The sequence below is a fragment of the Vidua macroura genome, chromosome 2 (assembly GCF_024509145.1).
Source record: "Vidua macroura isolate BioBank_ID:100142 chromosome 2, ASM2450914v1, whole genome shotgun sequence".
Lineage (NCBI taxonomy): Eukaryota > Metazoa > Chordata > Aves > Passeriformes > Viduidae > Vidua > Vidua macroura.
The window spans coordinates 1,552,448-1,578,670 of NC_071572.1; the positions used below are offsets into that span (position 1 = coordinate 1,552,448).

General features: G+C 44.8%; 1 protein-coding gene across 1 annotated transcript in view; it reads right to left on the minus strand.

Annotated features, from left to right (window-relative positions):
• Positions 1-1,083: 1,083 nt before the first annotated feature.
• RUNX1 (RUNX family transcription factor 1) overlaps positions 1,084-26,223 on the minus strand; it is a 50,286-nt gene continuing 25,146 nt past the window's right edge. Inside the window, exons 3-5 of the mRNA XM_053972080.1 lie at positions 23,661-23,765; positions 1,191-1,382; positions 1,084-1,142 (exon numbers count right to left, since the gene is read on the minus strand). Of these exons, the coding sequence (XP_053828055.1) occupies positions 1,084-1,142; positions 1,191-1,382; positions 23,661-23,765 (356 nt within the window). The remainder of the gene's footprint in view (positions 1,143-1,190; positions 1,383-23,660; positions 23,766-26,223) is intronic.

The window sequence follows — 26,223 nt, forward strand, 5'->3', positions numbered from 1 at the left end:
AATTCCAAGCTGGATGACTCCGTTTCATCTGAGCCTGGGAGGAAATCAGACTCCCGAGTGAGCCTTTTGCAGGTTTTCATTCCAACAAAACCCCTTGGAGAACCACCAGCCACAGACACACCTCCAGAGCAGCCTGTGCTAGGAAAGCCTCAGCACTCAGAGGTAATTTTGGGGGAATGAAGCACTTTGCAGAGTTCTATTAGCTGCTGCCTTCCTGGGAAAGGTCAAAGCAAGGTTTTGACAGCATTTCCCCTCTCTCTCCAGCACACTCATGGACAAATGTCCATTGGGAAATACACCTGGAACAAGGCCTGGCTTTGCAAGACAAACAATGGTTCTGCAGGTTGAGGCAGACAAAACCCTTGAGCTGTGCTGACGCTGGGAAGACACAGGATGGGCCCCTTAAAACCTGCCAGGCTTCCCAAAATCCAAACATCTGTTGGGAAGCTCCTCTTTTCACTCCTTAAAGACTCTCATGTGTCAAAGATCCAAAGATCTCCAAGGAGATCCGCTAAGAGATGGAAGCACAGTGGGGCCATGAGCCCGTGTAGGCCACAGGGTAGAGGTGGGTGAGCACAGGGAGAACTAGAATGGACCTCTTAAAACATTCCCAAATTCCCAAATTCAAACATCCAGGCTTCTGAAAATCCAAACATCCATTGAGAAGCTGCTCTTTTCACCCCTCAAAGGCTCTCACATGTCAAAGATCTCCAAGGAAAGCCAAGAAGTGGAAACAGAGCAGGGCTGCACTTCCCCATAGGCTGCAGGGTGGAGGGCTAGAACAGACTCCTTAAAACCTGCCAGGCTTCCCAAAATCCAAACATCTGTTGGGAAGCTCCTCTTTTCACTCCTTAAAGACTCTCATGTGTCAAAGATCCAAAGATCTCCAAGAAGAGCCACTAAAAGATGGGGCCATGGAGCCCCACAGTGGGGCCATGAGCCCGTGTAGGCTGCGGGGTGGAGATGGGCGAGCGCAGGGAGGATTAGAATGGACCTCTTAAGACATTCCCAAATTCAAACATCCAGGCTTCCCAAAATCCAAACATACATTGGGAAGCTCCTCTTTTCACTCCTTAAAGACTCTCATGTGTCAAAGATCCCCAAAGAGGTGGAAGCCCAGCAGGGCCGTGAGCCCCCGCAGGCTGCAGGGATGGCGGTGGGTGAGTGGGGGGAGGATTTCGGGTACTTACCCTGAATCTGACTCTGAGGCTGAGGGTTAAAAGCTGTGCTGTGGTTCAAGGAGGCTCGAGGGTTGGGTGTGGGGGCTGGGTGGTGTGGGCTGACCCTCATGGCCGTGCGACGCAACTGCTCCAGCTCGCTCAGGCGCTCAGAAAAGGACAAGCTGCCGGGCTTTGTCTGCTCATCTATTTTCTGCCGATGTCCTAGTGTGGGAGGGGGGGGAAAAAGATCAGAAAAGCTCACTTGGTACATGAGGTCTGTTGGTTTTGGTTTATTTTTATTATTTTTTTATCTTGTTTTTGCAACCCCTGATCTGCTGGCGAAGGTCCTGATCTGGGACTGTCTGAAATGAAATTGAAATCACCTCTAAAGCATTGCAGTCTTATCGTGGGGCAGCCTGAGATGTGCCCTAGGCTGAGGAACCAGAGCCACTGAAAATTTCAGGGCTTTTCTACCCTTCCCGTGGTTTCTAAAAGGAGGAAACGGCTCCTGTGCTAAACCTGCACTGGGATAACTCCTCAAAAATTCCATCCCAGATTGTCACCAGGCACCACAAGCAGACAAGTGCTACGGGGCTATAAAATAACAACCCAAATCACATCCTGGTTTTGGGTTCTTTTGCACTGGCTTTATGGGCGGGAAATAAACACCGGCAGAACTGAAACTGGGATAATGAGGTTTCTCTTGGTGCCACTGGGAGCTTCAGGAACCCATCAGACACTCAGCTCCACGAGAGGAAATGCTGAATTTCGAGGGCACAGGGGACTTGGGCACGGCCATGTGGGAATTACAGGGGCCAGCACTTCCCAGAGCAACCCTTGGAGCACATTCCACATGAAGCTCCAGGGCTCGGAGGGGACAGGGAAGGTCCCAGGAGCCAGGACAGCATCGGGACACATCCAGATTCAGCTGGAAGGACTGAGGTGACACGTTTCTACTTTCCACTGCCCCAGGCTGCTCCAGCCCCAGTGTCCAACCTGGCCTTGGACACTGCCAGGGATCCAGGGGCAGCCCCAGCTGCTCTGGCAATTCCATCCCAGCCCCTGCCCACCCTGCCAGGGAGGAAATTCTTCCTAATATCTGATCTGAACCTGTAATTTTTCACTTTGAGGCCATTCCCTGTGTCCTGTCCCTGCATCCCCTGGAAATTGTCTCTCTCCAGCTTTCCTGGGGCTCCTCCAGGCCCTGCAAGGCCACCCTGAGCTCAGCCCAAAGCTTCTCCTGTGCAGGTGAACAATCCCAGCTGTGCCAGGCTTTTCCAAGGTCCCAGCCCCGAGGCTGCCAGAGCTCCAGGAGCCTTTGGACAGCGCTGCCAGGGATGCCCAGGCTGGGGTTGTTGGGGGTCTGGGCAGGGCAGGGCTGGCACTGGGGGATCCTTGGGGGTCCCTTCGGCTCAGGACACTCCATGGTTCTATTCTATGATTCCATGATTTCTGCACATTGGATTTGTCTCAGGACATCAGCTGCCTCATGGATCTTTGTGTCTTATCCTGTGTCCTTCTTTCCATTGGGCACTGCTGTCCTGCCAAGAATGCAGCCCAAATCTGAAACATCTTCATTTTTCTACTTGTTCCCTTGAAGAAACAGGGAAACTTGTGACAAGAAAAGGGGGAATGGCCTTAAGGTAAAGGAAGGCAGGGTTAGATGAGATATTGGGAATTAGGAATTGTTTCCTGGCAGGGTGGGATGGAATTGCCAGAGCAGCTGTGGCTGCCCCTGGATCCCTGGCAGTGCCCAAGGCCAGGTTGGACACTGGGGCTGGAGCAGCCTGGCAGAGTGGGAGGGGATGAAATGAGATGTTCTTTAAGGTCTTTTCCAACCCAAACCATTCTGTGATTATATAAAAAAAGTAGGCATTATTTTATTTTTTTTATCCGCTATTCCTTATTCCACACTCTCCCCTTAACCTTTAATCCATAAACATTCCTAAAAATCCCACTCTCAATGTTGAATATCACTGAGAAAGCAGCAAAAGGTTCTCTGCAGAGCCCTGCAGGCCCCTTCCTCTACAGAGAACTCTTTCAAGCCACCCTGACAGCTCAATCAAGACACAGGCCCATTTTATGCACTAAAAGGAAAATGTGCATTTAAAAGCAGTTCCCAGTAGCTGCATTTCTAAAATTAAATTTTATAACTCGTCTTATGGTTCCAAATCTCAGTGGCTCGGCATTTCTTCCCGTTGCCAGGCCCTTTGGCACAGCTTGAACTGTCTCAGATTCCACACTGTGCTGTAAATTATCCCAAGGGGAGGGGGAGGAATTAAAATGTAAAAAGACATATTATATAGCAGTGGTTTCATCATTAAAGAGACCCATTAGGGCTTAAAAAAAAAAAAAAAAAAAAGAAATAAAAAAGGAGGGGAGAAGCAGAGACAGATGAAAAGGACTTTTATCTGACGTTCTGGTTGGTCGGGAGCAAATGCTGCATTTGTCAGCAGAGAAAAGCTGGAAGTTCCTCAAGCCTTGGGCTCCTGACCCTGGATGTGAACGCCAACATGTGGAGTCACACAAGATGTGTAAAATACCTCATCCACGGGGATTATTTTAAGCTCCAGCAGGCTCAACCCAGGGCTGGCCGAGCCAAGAGCCACATCCTTCCAACTGCAGCCCCACGCTGGCGTTCATTCCTGATTTCGGATTCTCCTGGGACACCTCCGGCTTTTAAAGGAGAGCAGGAAGGCCAGGTTTGACCCCCTGTGACCTCCCCTTCCCCTCCCACCCCTCCCGGACCCTGCAGTGCCAGGCTGGTGGGAGGATCTCTGCCTGTCTCACAGAATCCCAAAATCCCTGAGGCTGGAAATGCAGGATCCCAGCTGTGCCCAGCTGTGCCCTCCTTGTCCCCAGCCCAGAGCACCGAGTGCCACCTCTGCCGGGCATCTCCAGGCACGGGCACTCCAAACCTCCCTGGGCAGCCCATCTGAACGTTTAACAACCCTGTCTGGGACAAAATTCCTCCTGATGTCCAAAATTCCTCCTGATTTCCAAGGTATCTTCCTACCCTGCATCCGCTGAGCGAAACTTGGACCTCCCCACCCCTTCCCGTGCTGCCCCAGAGCATCCAGCTGAATTTTGGGGGTGTTCCAGCCTCCTGCATGGAGCCTTTTCCGCAGCCTGGGATTCCCAGGAGTGCAGGGGGCACGGCCAAGATCTGCCTCATCCCTTGAATTTGGGGAAATTCCATTTGTGCCAATGCGAGGGAGAAAGAGCAGCACCAACAGGTTCTTCCTCAGGAGAACTCCGCTGCTTTTGTGGCTACATTTTCATTTTTGAGTGGGAAAACACTCAGAAGCAAGGCCAGGCGATTGTCACCTCAAGACGCAGCTCCAAAAGTGCCTCTTCACCCTCCCTGTCCCCAGCCAGAAAATCTAGTCATTATTTCTCCTCCTCTGGCTGCACAGAACCTGTCTGGCACCAAAGCTCCGCAGCAGAGAAGCGAAGAAGTGTGTCAGGAGAACGTAACGAACGTAAATATTTCTCCCAAGCCACTCTCCAAGCACAGGCAGCCCTTTGTGAGGGCGACCTGTATTTTGGTGTTTATTAGCTGTGCTTTGAAGTTCCCCTCTAAACACCTTGCTGGAGCAGGGAAAAGATCCTCAGCTGACCCCTGGGAAAGGCAGCGCTGCTATTAACCCTTTTTTTTTCCCAGGTGGAAAATGGAATGACAGAGAAATGCGGCGCCCTGCCTAGGGCCAGGAGGTGACCCTGTGACAACCACTCTGCTGGCAGCCCCGTGCGGTGGCCACAAGCCCACAGCTGCCTTTTCCAGGATGAAAAAGAGCAGCAGGAAGGTGTTTGGAAGCTGCTTTGGCTCTGCCGAAGCACTTTGGCCACAAATCTTTATGAAAATCGCTCCAACTTCCAGCTGTTGAAGGAAAAGCCTTGGCACGGAGCTCACACGAGGTGGAACCACTGCCTCCTTCCCCTCCTCGTGTCCCCGGAGATTTTTTCACAAGGATCAATTAAGAGAAAAGAAAAAACGAATATTTTTCCCCTCAGCTTGTGTTTGGGATGCTGCAATAAACAGGACACGCAGCCAACTTGGCTAAACCACAGGATTTGGGGACTTTTTGCCTTTTTTTTTTTTTATATTATCCCTTCCAAACACTGCCTGAATGAGGTCAGGAGGGTTTTTTTACATGGAATATTTTTTTTGACATGGAATATTTTTTTTTGACACGGTATATTTTTTTGACACGGTATATTTTTTTTTGACATGGAATATTTTTTTTGACACGGAATATTTTTTTTGACATGAAATATTTTTCTTGACACGGTATATTTTTTTTTGATTTGGAGTATTTTTTTTGACATGGAATATTTTTTTTGACATGAAATATTTTTCTTGACACGGTATATTTTTTTTTGACTTGGAGTATTTTTTTTGACATGGAATATTTTTTTTGACATGGAATATTTTTGTTTGACATGGAATATTTTTTTTTATATGAAATATTTTTTTTGACATGGTATTTTTTTTTACATGGAATATTTTTTTTTTTACATGGAATATTTTTTTTTGACACGGTATATTTTTTTTTGACATGGAATATTTTTTTTGACACGGAATATTTTTTTTGACATGAAATATTTTTCTGGACACGGTATATTTTTTTTTTATATGAAATATTTTTTTTGACATGGTATTTTTTTTTACATGGAATATTTTTTTTTTTACATGGAATATTTTTTTTTATATGATTTTTTTTTTTTGACACGGTATTTTTTTTTTGACATGGAATATTTTTTTTTTTTTTGACACAGTATATTTTTTTTTGACACGGTATATTTTTTTTGACATGGAATATTACACAGGGAGGGCAGGGCTCTTCCGAGCCTTTCCCAGCGAGGCAACACGAAAGTGCTTCCCCTCTTAATGGCAGGGAAATGCAGTTTTATGGACTCTGAGAGCCTGTGCAACACTCAGGCCTGGCCTGCAGCCAAGTGTCAGCGCTGGGGACGTGCAAAAAGTGCCCTGGCAGCCCCTGCTTCTGTGGGAACCGCGGCTCAGGCTGCGATTCACAAGGATGAGAGCAGTGCAGCAAAAGAAACAAAATTTCCTTTGAAATTTCCCTTGAAATTCTGAATTTTCCTTTAATTTTTTTTTGATTTCTGCAGGCATCCATAGATGCTTTCAGGTCAGAGAGGCAGAATTGGGCAAAGCAGAGGCCAAGGAATGTTTACCTTCCTTTGAAATTTTGAATTTTCTTTATTTTATTTTTTTTTTTTTTAAATTTTTGCAGGCATCCATAGATGCTTTCAGGTCAGAGAGGCAGAATTGGGCAAAGCAGAAGCCAAGGAACTTTTACCTTCCTTTGAAATTTTGATTTTTCCTTTAATTTTTTTTTGATTTCTGCAGGCATCCATAGATGCTTTCAGGTCAGAGAGGCAGAATTGGGCAAAGCAGAAGCCAAGGAACTTTTACCTTCCTTTGAAATTTTGAATTTTCCTTTTTTTTTTTTTTAATTTTATTTTTTTTAATTTTTTTTAATTTTTGCAGGTCCTTAGATGCCTTTCAGGTTAGAAAGGTAGAATTGGGCAAAGCAGAAGCCAAGGAACTTTTACCTTCCTTTGAAATTTTGAATTTTCCTTTAATTTTTTTAAATTTTTGCAGGCATCCATAGCTGCTTTCAGGCTCGGAGAGGCAGAATTGGGCAAAGCAGAGGCCAAGGAATGTTTACCTTCCTTTGAAATTTTGTATTTTCCTTTTTTTTTTAAATTTTTTTTTTTTTTAAATTTTTTTTTATTTTTGCAGGTCCTTAGATGCCTTTCAGGTCAGAAAGGTAGAATTGGGTAAAGCAGAAGCCAAGGAATGTTTACCTTCCTTTGAAATTTTGAATTTTCCTTTATTTTATTTATTTTTTTTTTTTAATTTTTGCAGGCATCCTTAGATGCTTTCAGGTCAGAGAGGCAGAATTGGGCAAAGCAGAAGCCAAGGAACTTTTACCTTCCTTTGAAATTTTGATTTTTCCTTTAATTTTTTTTAATTTTTGCAGGCATCCATAGCTGCTTTCAGGCTCGGAGAGGCAGAATTGGGCAAAGCAGAAGCCAAGGAATGTTTACCTTCCTTTGAAATTTTGTATTTTCCTTTAATTTTTTTTTTTTTTTATTTTATTTTTGCAGGTCCTTAGATGCCTTTCAGGTCAGAAAGGTAGAATTGGGTAAAGCAGAAGCCAAGGAATGTTCACCTTCCTTTGAAATTTTGAATTTTCCTTTATTTTATTTATTTTTTTTTTTAATTTTTGCAGGCATCCTTAGATGCTTTCAGGTCAGAAAGGCAGAACTGGGCAAAGCAGAAGCCAAGGAATGTTTACCTTCCTTTGAAATTCTGAATTTTCCTTTTAATTTTTGGGGATTTTTGCAGGTTTGCTTTCAGGCTCGGAGAGGCAGAATTGGGCAAAGCAGAAGCCAAGGAATATTTACCTTCCTTTGAAAATTTGAATTTTCCTTTATTTTATGTATTTATTTTTTAATTTTTGCAGGTCCTTAGATGCCTTTCAGGCTCAGAGAAGCAGAATAGGCCAAGGAACCTTTACCTTCTTTTGACATTTTGTATTTTCCTTTATTTATTTATTTATGTATTTTATTTTTGCAGGTCCTTAGATGCCTTTCAGGTCAGAGAGGCAGAATTGGGCAAAGCAGAGGCCAAGGAATGTTTACCTTCCTTTGAAATTTTGAATTTTCCTTCAATATTTTAGGTTTTTTTTAAATTTTTTGCAGGAATCCATAGATGCTTTCAGGTCAGAGAGGCAGAATTGGGCAAAGCAGAAGCCAAGGAATGATTACCTTCCTTTCAAATATTGAATTTTCCTTTAATTTTCTGTTTTTATTTTTGCAGGCTTTCTTTAAGGCTCAGAGAGGCAGAATTGGGCAAAGCAGAGGCCAAGGAACTTTTACCTTCCTTTCAAATATTGAATTTTCCTTTAATTTTTTTTTGGATTTTTGCAGGCTTTCTTTCAGGCTCAGAGAGGCAGAATAGGCCAAGGAACTTTTACCTTCTTTTGAAATTTTGAATTTTCCTTTAATTTTTTTTGATTTTTGCAGGCATCCTTAGACTCTTTCAGGCTTGGAGAGGCAGAATTGGGCAAAGAACATTTACCTTCCTCTGAAATATTGAAAATTTAAATTTTCCTTTTAATTTTTTGGGGGAAATTTTTGCAGGCATCCTTAGATGCTTTCAGGCTCAGAGAGGCAGAATAGGCCAAGGAACTTTTACCTTCCTTTCAAATATTGAATTTTCCTTTAATTTTTTTTCTATTTTTGCAGGCTTAGAGAGGCAGAATAGGCCAAGGAACTTTTACCTTCCTTTCAAATATTGAATTTTTATTTTTTCTTTTAATTTTTTTCTATTTTTGCAGGCATCCTTAGATGCTTTCAGGCTCGGAGAGGCAGAATTGGGCAAAGCAGAGGCCAAGGAAAGGCATTGCTGCTCTCCTCCTTCCAGCTGGAATTCTTGTGGAAAACCAGGGCCATTCTCCAAGTAAACACTGCTGGAATGGGTTGATGGAAATCCCTGTGCATGGCAGGGGTGGAATCAGGAGATCTTTAAGGTCCCTTCCAAACAAAACCATTCTATGATTTCATGATATTTTTTTTTGTCTTTTAATCAAGTTTTTTCCTCTTAATTATTCCACTTTTCTGTCACTTGCTGCCATCCACTCCCATTGTTTTTTGGGAGTTATTTTTTTAAAAATTCTTCTCCTTTTATTATTATTTATCCTTTATCCTATTATTGTTATTCATTATTTATCCTTTTTCTTTCTTTATTTTCCAGTTTCAGTCATTAAACCACTCTTATCCCAACCCAGGGTTGTTTTTTTTCCCCCCAAATTCCCCAACTCCCCATCCCACCATGGAAGGTTGGGGGTCAGTGTGGTTTTAAACCAAAACAGGGGAGCTTAACTAAGCTGAGCCTTTGTCTCTGAATTCTTCCCTTTCTCTCCTCTTTTCCCATGTGGAAAAGGGAATTTCACACCCAAAAAGTGGATTATTCCCAGGAAAATGCAGAGTCTGGCCAAGCTTTACCAAAGTAAGGAGTGAGTTTAAAGAAACCTGTCTGCCTTAGAGGCACTCTGGACCTTGATCCAAGCGTCCTCTCTTTTCAGGCCTGGTTTTATTCAGGGTTTTGGGTTGGCTCCAGCTTTAGTGGGGTAAAAAAATCACCAAAATTCCATTGTGTCTGGTAAAAAATCACTAAAATTCCATTGTGTCTGGTAAAAAAATCACCAAAATTCCATTGTGTCTGGTAAAAAAATCACCAAAATTCCATTGTGTCCGGTAAAAAAATCACCAAAATTCTATTGTGTCCAGTAAAAAATCACCAAAATTCTATTGTGTCTGGTAAAAAATCACCAAAATTCTATTGTGTCCAGTAAAAAAACACTAAAATTCCATTTTATCTAGTTAATAAAGTGCTAATTTAGTGCCTTGGGGCTAAAATGAATGTGATTGTTTTGTATAATGATGAGAGGAAATGTACCCATATCACTCCAGGAAGTGAACACACCGTGTTTAATGCAAAAAAAAATTATATATTCTTATAAAAAAATGAATTTCTCACCCACAGAAGTGTTCAAGGACAGGGCTTGGAGCAACCTGGGACTGTGGAAAGTGTCACTGCAGGGCAGGGGTGAAATGAGACGAGCTTTAAAGTCCCTCCCAACCCAATTCTGTGTTTCTATTAATTCAAATATAACACTTCTATATTATTACCAAGCTGGGAAATGCTTTAAAACAGAAATGCTTTCATCTATAATGCAAAAAAAAAAAAAAAAAAAAAAAAAAGAGCATTATTATTTTGCTAACAATGCCTAAAGATTGTTTTCCTCCGTGCCAGATATCCCAGGAGTGAAATTCTTGGCCCACCCTTTTTCCTCTCTGCACATCAGAAGGATCAGCTCGGTGGCAGAGCTCACCAACCTCTCCTCCACGGCTTCAAAAGAATGTAAAACCCCCTAAAACCAGAATTAGACACAAACCTGATTGCTGTGGTGAGCACAAATCAGGCAGGCAGAGCCACCAGTGCAGTGGTTTTGGTTGGTTAATTTGAGATTTTACGGATTTTGAGATTTCTCGCTTCATGCATTAAAGAGTGTGGTGGCTTTGGTGCTGGTTAATCACTGATTTCTTGCTCTGAGGTGGGATTAGGAGAAAGCTAAAGCAGGTTTAAAACTTTAAAAGGGTGTGAAGAAAAATGAATTAGCAGTAACTAAAAGAAAGAGCAATAAGAACCAGAATAAAATCTTCAGAACACTTCTCCTCCCCCTATAAATTTTTCACTGACAATGTAAAGAAACAAAACCTAAAATTTCAGTCAGTTTACTGCCTCTAGAATAGCTTTTTCAGTTTTCTTCTTTTTAATGTTATGGAGACTTCTCTACAAGAAAAAGTCGTTTTCAAAACCAGAACATTCAGCAATCACATATTTTCTTTTTTTTTTTTTTCCTGGTTTTTTTTGGTTTTTTTTTGTTTTTTTTTTTTTTGTTTTTTTTTTTTGTTTTTTTGAAGTGCTGGGCAGCACAAACCTCATTTCCAGACATGGAACCTGGTGGCAGACAGGAGATTATCCCAATATTCTCATGCCCTGTCTGTAATTAGTTGGGGCTGGGAAATGTGGGAATGAGGCCCTGACTCCGTGGCCAGGCTGATCCAGAGGAGCTCTGGGACACTGGGAAACCCTTCCAGGTAAATTCTCCCTTCAGTTCCCCCACAAAGCTCACCCTGGCTGGAAAAATCTGCTCCTCTCTTGGAATAACTGCAGGTAAAATGATGTTTCTGCTACAATCCTGTGCTGAGCATTTCAATTTTCCACCAAGTGATCCCATTTTTCTGTGGACAGTGACTCCAAGAAGGTGAACCAGGATTTACAGATTCCTGCTCTCCCTATTTTACCTGAGGAAACCCCAGGGAGCTTCTTGCACCTCCTTTGGAAGTCCTGGAATTTTTTCCTTATGTGTTTTAACAGTAGTTAAACAATATTTTAACAAGATATTTTCCTGTAGCTCTTCTTTTAAAAATAATTTTAAATTGTTTTAGATTTTTTTTTTTTTTTAACACAGGTAGAGGAAAATTTGTAAAAAAGAAGAAATTCCATCCCAGGACAAAGCAGAGCAGGTGGGAGAGTCCAGATCAAGACCCTCTTGCCTGATATATTCTAGAAAATGAACTTCAGCTCACAGAATCCCAGGATTTTCAGGGTGGGAAGGGACTTCTGGAGCTCTCCCAGTCCAGGCAGGGCCACCTGGAGCAGCTGACACAGGAACTCATCCAGGTGGGTCTGGAATATCTCCGGAGATGGAGACTCCACATCCTCCTTGGGCTTCCAATTTCCAATTTTCTGCTCTAATTTCATGCTGGGAGCCCTTTCCATCACTGAAACTCAGCCCAGTTGTGTCAGGAGAGCTCTGGGGGGAACATTCCTGGGGAAAAGGATGAGTGGAGGCTGTGCTTTCCCTCTCTCCACATCCTCCAGGGTGTCTCCCACTCTTTCCCTCCTCCAGAAGAACACAGAAAATCCTCAGGTCTATCCCAAGCTCCCAAATACAAAGAGCAATCCTGACAATTTCTGGGGCAGGAATTTTTCCTCCTCTCCCCCAGCTCTGCTGGTGAGGCCTGTGAGGTGCAAACAGCAAAGCACAAGTGTATTTCCACTAAAACCACAATTATTTTGGGTAGATCCACCTCAGCTTCTGCTGAATCTGGGCCCTCTCTCTCGTGGAAGTGTAATTATTGCCTGGAATTAACCCCAGGAATTAGGTCATGGCAGTGAAGTAAAAGTCACGGAGCGTTTGGGGTTTGGAGGGAAGAAGTTGATCATGAAATTTAAATGAGTTTGTAAAATTACAACCTTTGCTTTCTCTTCCTTTTTCCCCTTCTCAATTTCCAAGACCCCAAGCCCTTGACAAAGTTTGAATGAGTCCCAAGCCAAGCATGGCTTTGCCAAAAGCCTCTTTTGTTCCTTTCTGGTTTGCATCTTCCCAAAGTGCCCCAGGAATCCCCTCCAGCCACGGCTGAGGCAGCAGAGCTGCAGATTTGGCTCAGAGAGAAGGTGCAGGATGAGGCCCAAGCAGCCAAGCACCAGCTCAGGGAGCAACCAAGAAAAAAAATAAAATACAGGCACAAAAAAACTGCTCTCTCCAAGGGAAAGCTGCTGAAAACTCGTGGAATATCCTGACTTAGGAGGGATCCACAAGGATGATCCAATTCCAATTCTGCCCAGACCTCCAACAATCCCACTCTGGGCATCTCCTGGAGCTCTGGCAGCCTCGGGGCCGTGCCCATTCCCTGGGGAGCCTGGGCAGTGCCAGCAGCCTCTGGGGAAGAACCTTTCCCTAAAATCCAACCTAAATCCCTCCTGGCCCAGCTCCAGCAGGAGCTGGCCCTGGGGAGCTCTGCCCTCAGTGTCCTCTGCTCCAGCTGGACAAACCCAGCGCCCTCAGCCCCTCCAGACCCTTCCCCACCTTCAGAACCTCCTTGGGACATTCTCCAAGAGCTTTTGATGTTGTGTTGAGACACCCAAAGCTGCCCCAGGACTCGAGGTATAAGAGCAGCCCTTGGGAGAAGGTTCTGTTTCTGCTGGACACAGAGACCTCGCTCAGGCACCTCAATCGCGTTTCTGGAGCCTCTCCTCATCCTGAGTGTCTTAGGTTGGAAATGGGGCTGTGAGTTCTGTTCTCATCTGTCAGAGCTGGGGCAGTTCTCTGCTGTTCCCTGGGCAGTTTTTTCTTTATCTCTCCCACAGCCAATCCTCCCTCCAGGAGATCTCTTCTGTCCATGGGCCAGTAATTATTAATTATCTTCTGTCCATGGGCCATTAATTATTAATTATCTTCTGTTCATGGCCAGTGAGTGTCCCTGCATGGCTGAGAAAATTCCAGCATCCCATGGGGAGATGCTCTGCCCAGGGGAGGAGCCAAGCATTCCTACCTGGATACAATCTGAGGTTCTGGGACACCACAGCAGCCTTTGCCCACTGCATTCCCAGAGGAGCAGCTTTCTGCCCCACTGCATTCCCAGAGGAGCAGCTTTCTGCCCCACTGCATTCCCAGAGGAGCAGCTTTCTGCCCCACTGCATTCCCAGAGGAAGCCCAGGCCCATCCACACCAGCCCTGGAGCTCCAGAGGAAAACTCCAGCCTTGTCCAGGATCCTGCTCCAGCAGAAGCACAGCTGGCACTGCAGGAGGGTTGAGCCCCCATGGAATGGCACTGCTGCCACCACCCTGACCCACAGCCTGCCAGGGCCTGCTCTGACCCTGGCACTGGTTTGCTTTCTGTTTTTTTTTTTTTTTTTTTTTTTTTGTACTATTTCATTTGTATTTTTAATTTTCCTAGTAAAGAGCTGTTATTCCTACTCCCATATCTTTGCCTGAGAGCCCCTTAATTTTGAATTTATAATAATTCAGAGGAGGGGGTTTGCATTTTACATTTCAAGGGAGGCTCCTGCCTTCCTTAGCAGACACCTGGCTTTTCAAACCCAGACGCGGAGCAGGAAAAGCCAGGGGTGAGGAGATTTGTCACCTCTGCAGCGACTCCAAACAGGACAATGGTTGTACAAACAGCAGGGGAATTGCTCAGACAGGAACATTTCATCACGAATGTCTCGAGGCAGTGAAAGGTCCCCATCACTCACCCTCAGCCAGGGCTGAACAAGGCACCTGCCACTAAAAGGTCAGGTCCTGTGCCTCGGTGCTTACGTAAACCAGGGCGATTTGGCAACGCCAAACTCGATTTACTCCCTGCAGGTGCTGACTGCTCTGACTTGGACCACTCGGAGCTTTGCTCCTGCCCGAGAGAAGAGCATAGCTGGGGCTGCACACCTCCCTTGAACTTCACACCTTTGCTTTTACCAAATCCAGAGCCTGCTGTTGCCACACCATAGTTGAAAATACCTGCTTTTCCACAGAAATGAGTTTGGCCATTTTAATCTGCTGGTTCCTTCTCTGGACTAGCTCCACTGTGAACTCATAAATTTCACGTGGTTCTGCCTGGGCTTTATTTTAACTTCTGGAACCCTTTTTTTTTTTTCTTTTTTTTTCCCTTTTTTTTTCTTTTCTTTCTTTTTTTTTTTTTTTTTTTCTCTTCCCTGATTTTCTCTGCAGCTGCAGGGAGATATAGTGAGCTACTGTGGAGCACTCTGAAAGCAGGGCCTCTGAGAAGTTTCCAAAGTGGATACAAGCAGGTTATTCTTTGCCTTGTTTTCCTTGGCTCGGCCCGAGCGGCTCGGGGTGAGTCAAACTGGATTAACTTTCAAGAGGGAAGTGGTGTGGTCAACCCAAACTGTTTGTGGTGAGATTGGGAAGATACGTGGGGCAGGTAATGAGGAACAGCCCGTGGTGCTGGTTGGAGGGAGGAATCAGACAAACAGAATCCTTAATAATGAAATCAACACTGTCCCATAAATGTTTGTTGTTTTTTTTTTTTTTTCTTCTCCTGCAGCTTTATGTGCTGAGGGTTGTGACACAGCCTGGCTTTTCTGGACTGCTCAGCCCCAGAAGGTGGCCTGGTGGGTGTGAGCCTTGATGGACTCGAGCTCCAAACTCAGAGGAAGAACAAAGGAGCAAAGCTCAGGCACTATTAGAAAAATAAAATGTCTCCATGTTTTGTTTATGAGTAGGGAAATTCTTTCTGCTGTCTCCTCCCATTTTTACGTGCTGTTCCTAATCTGTTCCATGATTAAGGAAGGCAGGGAAGATGTTTCCATCCTTCTGTCTCTAGGATGTGTTTAAGTGATTTATGAGGACATCGTGTCCTTGTAGGACAACACCTGCCCTGACGATTCCCAGGCAGAGCAGAGATGGCCTCTCATGGAATCATGGAATGATTTGGGTTGGAAGGGACCTTAAATATACCTGCCATGGGCAGGGACACCATCCACTATCCCAGTTATTCCAGTCTGTCCTTGGACCCTTCCAGGGATCTATTCAGCTTCTATTCCAGAACCTCCCCAACCTCCCCTAGGGAACAATTCCTTCCCAATATCCCATCCAGCCCTGCCCTCCTGCAGCTTAAAGCCATTCCCTGTGTCCTGCCACTCCATCCCTTGTGAAAAATCCCTCTGCAGCTCTCCTGGAGCCCCTTTAGGCACTGGAAGAACACAATTCTCTCCCAGGCATTCTCTCTCTCCTGCTTTGCACACCCTCACACAGCACAGACACAGGATCAGCCTGACTGAGATTCCTCGTGAACACTGAGAGAAAATTCATTTCCTCGCTGCAATTCCACAGAATTCACAGAATCCCAGAATCACTGGGTTGGAAGAGACCTCCAAGAGCATCGAGTCCAACCCAGCCCCAACACCTCAACTCAACCCTGGCACCCAGTGCCACATCCAGGCTTTGTTAAACACACCCAGGGATGGTGACTGCACCACCTCCCCGGGCAGCCATCCCAGCATTCCCAAAGAGCAGGAGCACAAATGGAGGCGCAGAGCAAAAGTAAAGCCTTTTTTCCATTTCCACGCAGGTGGATTTTTACCAGGTTTTGGCTTGCTCCATTTATTCTAAACCCTTAAACTCTGAGTTTCCCACCCTGTGATATTACACACTTCTAATTAAACTACACACTCATAATCCCAGTTCTGTCATTCCATTTTGGAAGCTTCTCCAGGGCCTCAGGTCAATGCAGTGTTCTCCTGGGGGTCAGTGCCTGGCAGCTCAGAAAGTCTGGAATTCTCAGCAGCCAGAACTCCAACAGATTTTCACTCCTTGCAGTTGTATTTTAAGAAGAAAATAGGGGCTGCTCACTGAAAATGCCACGTAGCCTTTCCCTTACACACGTGGTGTTTCGGGGAACCCGTAAATAAGGAATCTCCTTAAAAATGGAGGCTTTAAAAAAAGATCCTGCACTGCTAAAATCTTCTGTAGCAAACAGAAGTGTCTGAGCTCTCCATGAGGGGTGAAAATTTCCCTCTGCCTCCTCCCAGCCCCCCGAGGAGCTGAGGAAGGAGGGATCAGCTCACAGAGGGAAGGAAAAGTCTGAAGGAAAACTTCTCATCTGCCAGTCCTGAGGGACAGCGGGATTGATGCGCCAACATCCCAGCTTTGCCAGCAAATCTTCTGGGAAGGGGAAAGGCAAAATAACTCCCTAAAATCCACAACGGGCACCTTCACTCCACAAAATAATTCCCTAAAACCCACCACAGGCACCTCCTCCATCTCCAGGCCCATCCTTTCCCAGCCCCAGCCTCTGCCTCAAACCTTTTGTTCCCTCAATTTTTCCTATTCCTATGGAAAATGTTCTCTTCCCCCAAGATCTTAATATTCTTCTCTGCTTTTAACAGCTATAAAACCTCTGTAGAGAGTGCAGTTGGCAAGAGAAAGTCAGGCCTAGTGAGGCATGTTCAGAAATAATCTACGTCCAGCTGATTCTGGTTTCGTCACCGTTCAGAGCACTTCCCCCTGATTTCAGCAGAGGGACACCAAGGAGGGCCACCAAAAGTATTAGACTGAAAAATCATGTTAATTCAAGAGGGGTGAAAAAAAGAGCTGTGTGGGATGAAGTGACGAAGAAAAGGGGTTGAAATAATTTCTGCAGGACTAGGCCTGACTTAACTTCATTCCTAACCCACAGGGCAGCAGCTCTGGCTTCCCGAGTCCCTGATTTCTCAAGGAAGCAGCTTGGCCTGCCAACACTTCTGTGTTTCATTTTAAAAAACCCAAAATGATTTGGGAAGCAGTTCTATAGGATCTACTGCACTCCCAGAAAAGCAGTGTTGTCACCAGGTTTCCCGCTCCACACATTTGACCATTTCATTAAACTGAACAAATTACAAATTCCCTGCCTCCCATCACGCCTCTCAACCCTCCAGCCTCAGCAGAGAGACTGATAAATGCCAGGGAAAATAATCCCATCCCATATGGAAAAGGAGTGTCTGCACCATAAATCCACAAGGATGGGAGTGTTAAAAACCTAATGAGGTTTTGATAGGACATGAAGGATCCTCACCATCACTGCTCTGTGCCAGGAATTCCTAAAAATCGAACAATCCATTGCGTTCCCAACCAGATAAATTCCATAAATGCATAAAGGGGCTACGAAAATGCTGGAGAGGGATTTTTCACCGGGGCATGGAGTGACAGGAAAATGGGGAATGGCTTTAAGGTGTCAGACAGCAGGGTCAGATGGGATATAAGGAAGAACAGCTTAGGAGTGGCTGGAAGGGTGCCGTGAAATAATCGGATTTATCTCCAGACAAAAGGCATCGAAACCAAGAATCCCTGTCTTTCCTTAATGAGATCCTTTATCTGTTAGAATTCAGAGATTTGTAAGTTTGGTTCAAAATGAAAAAAAAAAAAAAATGGAAGAATGTATTGGAAAAGAGGCGACTTTGCTTTCGTGCAGAATTTATATCATGGAATGCTTTGGGTTGGGAAGGACATTAAAAATAATCCCTGCCATGGCAGGGACACCTCCCACTGTGCCAGGCTGCTCCAGCCCCAGTGTCCAACCTGGCCTTGGGCACTGCCAGGGATCCAGGGGCAGCCCCAGCTGCTCTGGCAATTCCATCCCAGCCCCTGCCCACCCTGCCAGGGAACAATTCCCAATTCCCAATCTCCCATCCAGCCCTGCCCTCTGGCACTGGGAGCCATTCCCTGGGTGCTGTCCCTGCATCCCCTGGAAATTGTCTCTCTCCAGCTTTCCTGGGGCTCCTCCAGGCCCTGCAAGGCCACCCTGAGCTCAGCCCAAAGCTTCTCCTGTGCAGGTGAACAATGCCAGCTGTGCCAGCCTTTCCTCCCAGCAGAGCTGCTCCAGCCCTCTGCTCATCCTGGAGCCTCCTCTGGGCTCTCTGCAGCAGCTCCAGCTCCTCCCTGGGCTGGGACCTCCCTCCTGTCTTTTCTCCTGACTCTCTTGGAGGAGAGTTACTGAATCTGAATCCTTCCACTAAAATTTAATCCTAATCCACCACTGAAATTTAAATGTTGGGTGTTTTCCAGTAACAAAATGGTTCATTTTTTATGGTTATTTGGTACAATTCAGCCTCAGCTTCCAAAATGAGGCACTTGCAGGAGAAAATGAGCAACAAATAATGGCATTAATATTATTTCAGCCCACTGAAATAAAGAAAAGGATTTTTTGGAGAAGAGTTTGACTTCTGTTATTATTATATTACGAAAAGGTTCTTGGGGTTTCCCTAAAAATGACCTCAGGAAGGACAAGATTTCTTTCAGAACAGAACCAGCAGCTTTTTAGGCTCCTTCTCAACTCCTGCTTAGCAATATATTGCCTCTTTCCCCACCCCTCAGCATCCCACTCTTGGGTTTTTTTTTCCCCCAGAAATATTTGGGAAAACTACATATCCAACAGTGAATAATCGCATTTAATGCCCATCTTCACTTCAAGCTAAATCCATGTAGCCTTTTCCTTTCACATCACTTTCAGGCACCTGGGCCATGAGTGAATTTTTCAGAGCTGCGTAGGTTAAAACAATTCAATGAGGAAAAGCAGAAAAAAAGCAGTCAAAAGAAGAAAAAAAACCTAATTTTTCAGCAGATGTACACAGCAGGTCAAATGGCCTAAGGGAAATATTTAATTTAGGACTCAGACTATTTCTACCAAGTTTCCTGACCAAAAGTATTTTCATCAGGAGCACTACTCTTGATCTGGTTTCTGCTAATGATTTTCCCTGTGGACCTTGCTCATAAAAACAGAGATTGCTTTATGAATCATAGAATCAGAGAAGTTGGAGAAGAAAATGATGGGTTAGGTCATCCTGCCCTTCTCCCTGACAGTGCAGCAGGATTCCTTTTCAGACAAAAAAAAAAAAAAAAAAAAAAAAAAAGCCCATTTTGAAAAAAAGCATTTATTCAGAAGTGGGGAATAAAAATGCTCAGTTCAAAAGAGGTTTTAAAAATCCATAATGAAAGCAGGGGAGGAAGAGCCAGGTTTTTAAGTACCTTGGCTCTCTTTACGAGCTGTGACAATTTGAGAAGTTTTCTCAGGGTAGGCACAGACAGGAATCCAATGGGGGGAAAAAAAAAAAAAAAGGAAAATGTGGAATTCCCACAAATGGGAATTTATCACAATTTGGAGTGCAAATTTAGACGTGCTGCTGGACAAAGAGCTGCACATCCCAGCAACCACGGATGATGGGATGTGCTGGAACACAATGTCCACGGGCCTTTGTGCAGAGCAAAGGTGGCCCTGTGACAGTGCTATTGTCACCCGTTGTCACCTCCACACATCCCAGAGAGCCCCAAAGCCACAGAATCCCAGAAAGGTTGGGAGAGCCCTTCAGGATCAGCCCCACGTTCAGCACCACCAGCATCACCCCAATCCATGTCCCCACATCCAGATTCCTCTGGGACAATTCCAGTGACCCCAAACCCCCTTGGGCAGCTCATCCCAAGGCCTGACCACTCTGCCAGGGAAAAATTGTTCCTAATCCTTCATCTGAATTTTCCCTGGCCCCTTGCACTTATTGGAATCCAGGCTGTCTGAGAGCCATCAAAACCACGAAGGAAATGAATGAAAAAAAAAATTGTTGTTGGAGTTGGTTTTAGGAAATTAATCAAAAAACTCTCGTTGGAGCTGGTTTTGGAGCTCAGCAGGTTTTTCTTGATCTCTGGAAGACAGCAGGATCTCATTTTGTTCCCATTGCTCCACAGATCTCTGGTGAATCAGGAGAATCTTGGCCTCTTTGGAATTCCTTCAGCTCAAGTGACTGAGTCATGGATCTGGGGGAATGCTCCCAAATATCGATTACTGAAAGGAAAACACTCAAATCCAGCAGTTTTTGTTTTGATTCCCATGCCAATCCAAGAAAGCTGATATCCATCTAAATCCCTCCAGTCCACAGCAGGCCTGGATTCACAGGGCTCACCACAGATCCAGGCCAATCCATGCGTCCATCCAAGGAATTGAGGGAAAAAACGTCGGAGTGGCCGTGGCTGTGATTTGGAAATCTTGGTGAGAAGTCAAATTCGAGGACTTTGAAGCCCACTTAAAAAATGAAGGGAGCAAAACAGAATCACTGGAAAAGCTGGGAGAGATGGGGGTGTGCGGCCCAGGAAGGAGAAGGCTCCAGGGAGAGCTCAGAGCCTTCCAGAGGCTCTAAAATAGGAGGACTTTTTATGCAGGCAGAGAGTGACAGGAAAAGGGAAATGGTTTTAAAGAGATGGCAGGGTTAGATGGGGTTTTGGGAAGAAATTCTTCCCTCAGGGGGTGGTGAGGCTTTGGGAAAGGTGTCCCAGAGCAGCTGGGGCTGCCCCTGGATCCCTGGCAGTGCCCAAGGCCAGGTTGGACACTGGGGCTGGGAGCAGGGACAGTGGGAGGTGTCCCTGCCATGGCAGGGCTGGAATGTGATGAGCTTTAATCCCTTCCACCCCAAACCATTCCATGATCCCACAATCCCTTCTGTGCTGCGTCATGAATGACTCGGCAATAAAAAAAGCTCTGAATTCCTGCTGGGGAGGATTCCTGCTGGTGGGAGCCCAACCTTCCCTCAAGAAGTGCCTAAAACCTCGCTCACCGTGCAGTTAATTTGCCTAAAACAAGGGATCTGAATTCCAAGGAAGCCTTTGCATGCGTTTGGGTCGGGCAGATGCGAGCGCTGCTTCCGTATGGATCATATCTCCACTTCCTTTTTAAAATGCAGAATCTCATTAAATATTAACTCCTCTACCAACTGAAGAATTGATTTCCAGCAGAAGGTTTGCCTGCAGGAGGATTTTGTTTCAAGCAGATGCATACTCAAAGAACTAAAGTTTACTCGTTGCCTGCAAACCGTGAGCATGCCCAGGTAATTGCATATGCAAATCTGCAATTTGAATACGCAAATATCTTCTTTATGTGCGCAGCTGCCTGGTTCACTGAGGATATTTTTCAGGGACAGTTCAAACCACAATTTAAATAAAAAAACCCAAACAACAAACCAAAGAAATAAGAATAAATAAATAAGAAGCCTTGCTCTGACAGAGTATTTGTTTTAAGGCCTGTCCTCAAATCCAAAAAATATGTCAGATTTTGCCACTAAAAGCACGGACCATGATGCAACACAGGTAAATGAAAGCTCTAGAAGAAAATCTGAGTTGTCTAAGCTATTTTAGCTGAAGGATGAAACATTTCTTTCCTGGTTAAGCAGCCCCAAGCTGAGAGTCTCATTCCCTGGAGGGTGTTTGAGTCCTGCTGCTCTGTTCTCCCGGGACAATTCCACTTAAGCAACATCCAGAACTTCTGCCAAGAGTGTGGGAGGGGGGCAAGAAACTCATCCCAAACCTCAATTTACATTTTGATAACAATATGCAAATGCCCCGTTGGGGTGGTGATTGAGGCCAAGATTGCCTCTGATGAGCAGAGGGCTGGAGCAGCTCTGCTGGGAGGAAAGGCTGGCACAGCTGGCATTGTTCACCTGCACAGGAGAAGCTTTGGGCTGAGCTCAGGGTGGCCTTGCAGGGCCTGGAGGAGCCCCAGGAAAGCTGGAGAGAGACAATTTCCAGGGGATGCAGGGACAGGAGCCAGGGAATGGCTCCCAGTGCCAGAGGGCAGGGCTGGATGGGAGATTGGGAATTGGGAATTGTTCCCTGGCAGGGTGGGCAGGGGCTGGGATGGAATTGCCAGAGCAGCTGGGGCTGCCCCTGGATCCCTGGCAGTGCCCAAGGTCAGGCTGGGACAGTGGAAGGTATCTGGGGTGGAATGAAATGATCTTTAAGATCCCTTCCACCCCAAAGCATTCCCTGATTCTGTGATGTCTCCTTGCACATCTGCTCCACCCTCACTCCATTTCACCCCAGAGCTGTCTGCCCTCAGCACCTGAACAGAACAAACCCTGTGTGCAGGGCTGGGCATTCCCCGGGAACATGAACTCCTTCAGCTCCTCCTTGTGCTTTATTCTTTTAAAAAAGGGACAAAAGAGAGAAAGAGAAGGAAGGAAGGAAGGAAGGAAGGAAGGAAGGAAGGAAGGAAGGAAGGAAGGAAGGAAGGAAGGAAGGAAGGAAGGAAGGAAGGAAGGAAGGAAGGAAGGAAGGAAGGAAGGAAGGAAGGAAGGAAGGAAGGAAGGAAGGAAGGAAGGAAGGAAGGAAGGAAGGAAGGAAGGAAGGAAGGAAGGAAGGAAGGAAGGAAGGAAGGAAGGAAGGAAGGAAGGAAGGAAGGAAGGAAGGAAGGAAGGAAGGAAGGAAGGAAGGAAGGAAGGAAGGAAGGAAGGAAGGAAGGAAGGAAGGAAGGAAGGAAGGAAGGAAGGAAGGAAGGAAGGAAGGAAGGAAGGAAGGAAGGAAGGAAGGAAGGAAGGAAGGAAGGAAGGAAGGAAGGAAGGGAAGGAAGGAAGGAAGGAAGGAAGGAAGGAAGGAAGGAAGAAGGAAGGAAGGAAGGAAGGAAGGAAGGAAGGAAGGAAGGAAGGAAGGAAGGAAGGAAGGAAGGAAGGAAGGAAGGAAGGAAGGAAGGAAGGAAGGAAGGAAGGAAGGAAGGAAGGAAGGAAGGAAGGAAGGAAGGAAGGAAGGAAGGAAGGAGGAAGGAAGGAAGGAAGGAAGGAAGGAAGGAAGGAAGGAAGGAAGGAAGGAAGGAAGGAAGGAAGGAAGAAGGAAGGAAGGAAGGAAGGAAGGAAGGAAGGAAGGAAGGAAGGAAGGAAGGAAGGAAGGAAGGAAGGAAGGAAGGAAGGAAGGAAGGAAGGAAGGAAGGAAGGAAGGAAGGAAGGAAGGAAGGAAGGAAGGAAGGAAGGAAGGAAGGAAGGAAGGAAGGAAGGAAGGAAGGAAGGAAGGAAGGAAGGAAGGAAGGAAGGAAGGAAGGAAGGAAGGAAGGAAGGAAGGAAGGAAGGAAGGAGGAAGGAAGGAAGGAAGGAAGGAAGGAAGGAAGGAAGGAAGGAAGGAAGGAAGGAAGGAAGGAAGGAAGGAAGGAAGGAAGGAAGGAAGAAGAAAGAAAGGAAGAAGGAAGAAAGAAGAAGAAAGAAAGAAAGAAAGAAAGAAAGAAGAAAGAAGAAAGAAAGAAAGAAAGAAAAGAAAGAAAGAAAGAAAGAAAGAAAGAAAGAAAGAAAGAAAGAAAGAAAGAAAGAAAGAAAAAGAAAGAGAAGAGAAAAGAAAGAAAATAAAAGAAAGAGGAGATAGATTTGCTGTCTGTGAGAATCACTGGGCTCTCCCAAGCTGTCCCACAGCTGAGGCTCAGGGAGCTCCAGGAAGCAGCAAACCATGCATTTATTCCTGTTTGCAGGGTGGCTGAGCCTGAGGGGTTTGATCAATGCCATATTGGTTTGCAGTGCTTTAAAAAGCCCTTAACCTTTGAAAAGCCAGAAATGACGTGCCAGGTATTCGCTGCCCACCTTTTTACCAGCATCCCTTCTGTCAGCTCTTGGGTTTGGGCCAAGCCAGGCTGGCTGGATATTTCAGAAATGCAAGTCACTGGACACCAGCGAGAAAGAACACTTCAGGAAGGCAGGAGAAAAACCACTTTAAAGCTTAAAACATTCCCATTTCTCCACATGCTGCTGGATTTGGTGTGGATGGGGATGAGCCCCTCCATTAAATCAGTTTATCCCTCTGGGAATTCTCTCCTGAGCTCACTTACTTCGGGGTTCCCGAGGTCCATCCACTGTGATCTTGATGGCTCTGTGGTACGTGGCCACTTGGGGAGGGTTTGTGAAGACCGTGATCGTCAGAGTGAAGCTCTTCCCTGCAACGGGAAAAAAGAAAACGTTACTGAGCAAAAATAATCCTTGAGCGAGTGTTGAGAAAAGCAAACCCCTCGTTTCTGGTAGAGCTCGAACACCCTGCAAGGCACTGAAAGGTTTTATGGGGTGTAGAATCGCGGTGCTGGATTCATTCCCTCCGTGGCAACCGCTCAAAGCTTTCGGGGAAACAAAATTAATTTGTATTTAAATCATCTACACTCTGTTTGTGAAAGAAAAGGCGGTTACCCCTAAGAGTCAGGGTTTATCTGATATTCCTGACTCTGGTGTGTTACCTGGGCTTTCTAAAGGGAGCTCGTTCAGGGAGGTTGGGAAATCGTGGCTGGATTTTCCAAAGCTGCCACGGGAATCTGAGCAGTCTGAGCAATCTGAGCACTTTTCAAACCAAAGAGAAGTGAGTGCTCAGATCCCCCAGGCAGGCTGTAAAATCCCACACTCTGGCTGAGGCCAGCAGTTCCATCTCGTGAAGCAGAGCCCTACTGAAAATCAGCAATGCCAAGAAAGAAGGGAATGGAAAAAAAATTTAAAAAATCCCTACAGCTCATCCACGGAGAATTAAAACATTTTTATGAAGCCACAGCAGAGGACAAGGCTCAGTTTGTCTATTATTCAGCAAGAAAATTGTGAAGGCTTTTTCCAAGTTGTTCTGTGCAAGGCATGGCTCTGTTTTGGGGAAAGTACCCTGCTGGAACCCTGGAGAATTTCAGATTTTTCTGTGCTGCCAGGCACTGACCCCCAGGAGAACACTGCACTGACCTGAGGCCCTGGAGAAGCTTCCAAAATTCAATAATAAAACTGAGATGATAGGTGTGGAGTTAGAATAGAAGTGTGTGATAGCACAGGGTGGGAAACTCAGAGTTGAAGGGTTTGGAATGCAGGAATGGATAGAAAGCAAGGTGGAGGTTTTAGGGTGGAGGCTGCTCCTTCTCCTTCTCCTTCTCCTTCTCCTTCTCCTTCTCCTTCTCCTTCTCCTTCTCCTTCTCCTTCTCCTTCTCCTTCTCCTTCTCCTCCTTCTCCATGGGTTTGGGTGGTTTTGTGCAATTGGATCAAAAAGTCCCCATTGCGGGCACGGGTGGTTGGGTATTGGGTTAAAAGTGAAAATAATTGAGGTGTCATTTCTTAATTGCACAGTTTATCCTTAAAAGGCCTTGGAGAGAGAGAGATGGGGCTCCATTTTTAGTTTGTTGGAGTGAAGTGCTGCAGAACTCAGGGTTTGTGAGACTGTGACAGAGATGAGAACTGATAAACACCTGAGTCCCAACAAGAAATACCCTCTCGCACATTTAGAAGACAAAACTCCACATTTACTCGTGGCATTTGTGAAGGAGCAGAGGTGACGTTCTGCATCTTTGAGAGGACCTCAGCTGATGCTGCTGGCCGTGGCAGCAGTATAAAAACACCGCCTGGCAGCAGCTCCAGCAGCGTTATCTCAGCACCAGGGGACGCAGGGGCTGGCAGGGATCTCTGTTCTCAGCCAGAGCCCCCCGAGAGCGGCGACCAGGAATTGCCGTAAGGACATTGGGTTCTTCCTCCCTCTCCCTCATTTCACCACCTGCCTCCAGCCTGAGTGAGGAGTTCCTTCCCTTCCACTCATTTTTGTTGTTTGCTTCAGTTAGCTCTATAAATAAGGCCAAATTTCAATAGAAATTTCAATAGAAATTTCAATAAAAGTATAAAAATTAAATAGAAGTAGCTCTATAAATAAGGCCAAATTTCAATAGAAAATTCAATAGAAATTTCAATAGAAATTTCAATAGAAATTTCAATATAGAAATTTAATATCCTAATAGAAATTTCAGTAGAAATTTCAATAAAAGTATAAAAATTAAATAGAAGTAGCTCTATAAATAAGGCCAAATTTCAATAGACATTTCAATAGGATATTAAATAGAAATATAAAAATGAAATAGAAATAACTCTGTAAATAAGGCCAAATTTCAATAGAAAATTCAACAGAAATTTCAATAGAAATTTCAATAAAAGTATAAAAATTAAATAGAAGTAGCTCTATAAATAAGGTCAAATTTCAATAGAAATATCAATAGAAATTTCAATAGAAATTTCAATATAGAAATTTAATATCCTAATAGAAATTTCAGTAGAAATTTCAATAGGATATTAAATAGAAATGTAAAAATGAAGTAGAAATAGGTCTATAAATAAGGCCAAATTTCAATAGAAATATCAATAGAAATTTCAATAGAAATTTCAAGATAGAAATTTAATATCCTAATAGAAATTTCAGTAGAAATTTCAATAGGATATTAAATAGAAATATAAAAATGAAATAGAAATAGCTCTACAAATAAGGCCAAATTTCAATAGAAATATCAATAGAAATTTCAATAGAAATTTCAATATAGAAATTTAATATCCTAATAGAAATTTCAGTAGAAATTTCAATAGGATATTAAATAGAAATGTAAAAATGAAGTAGAAATA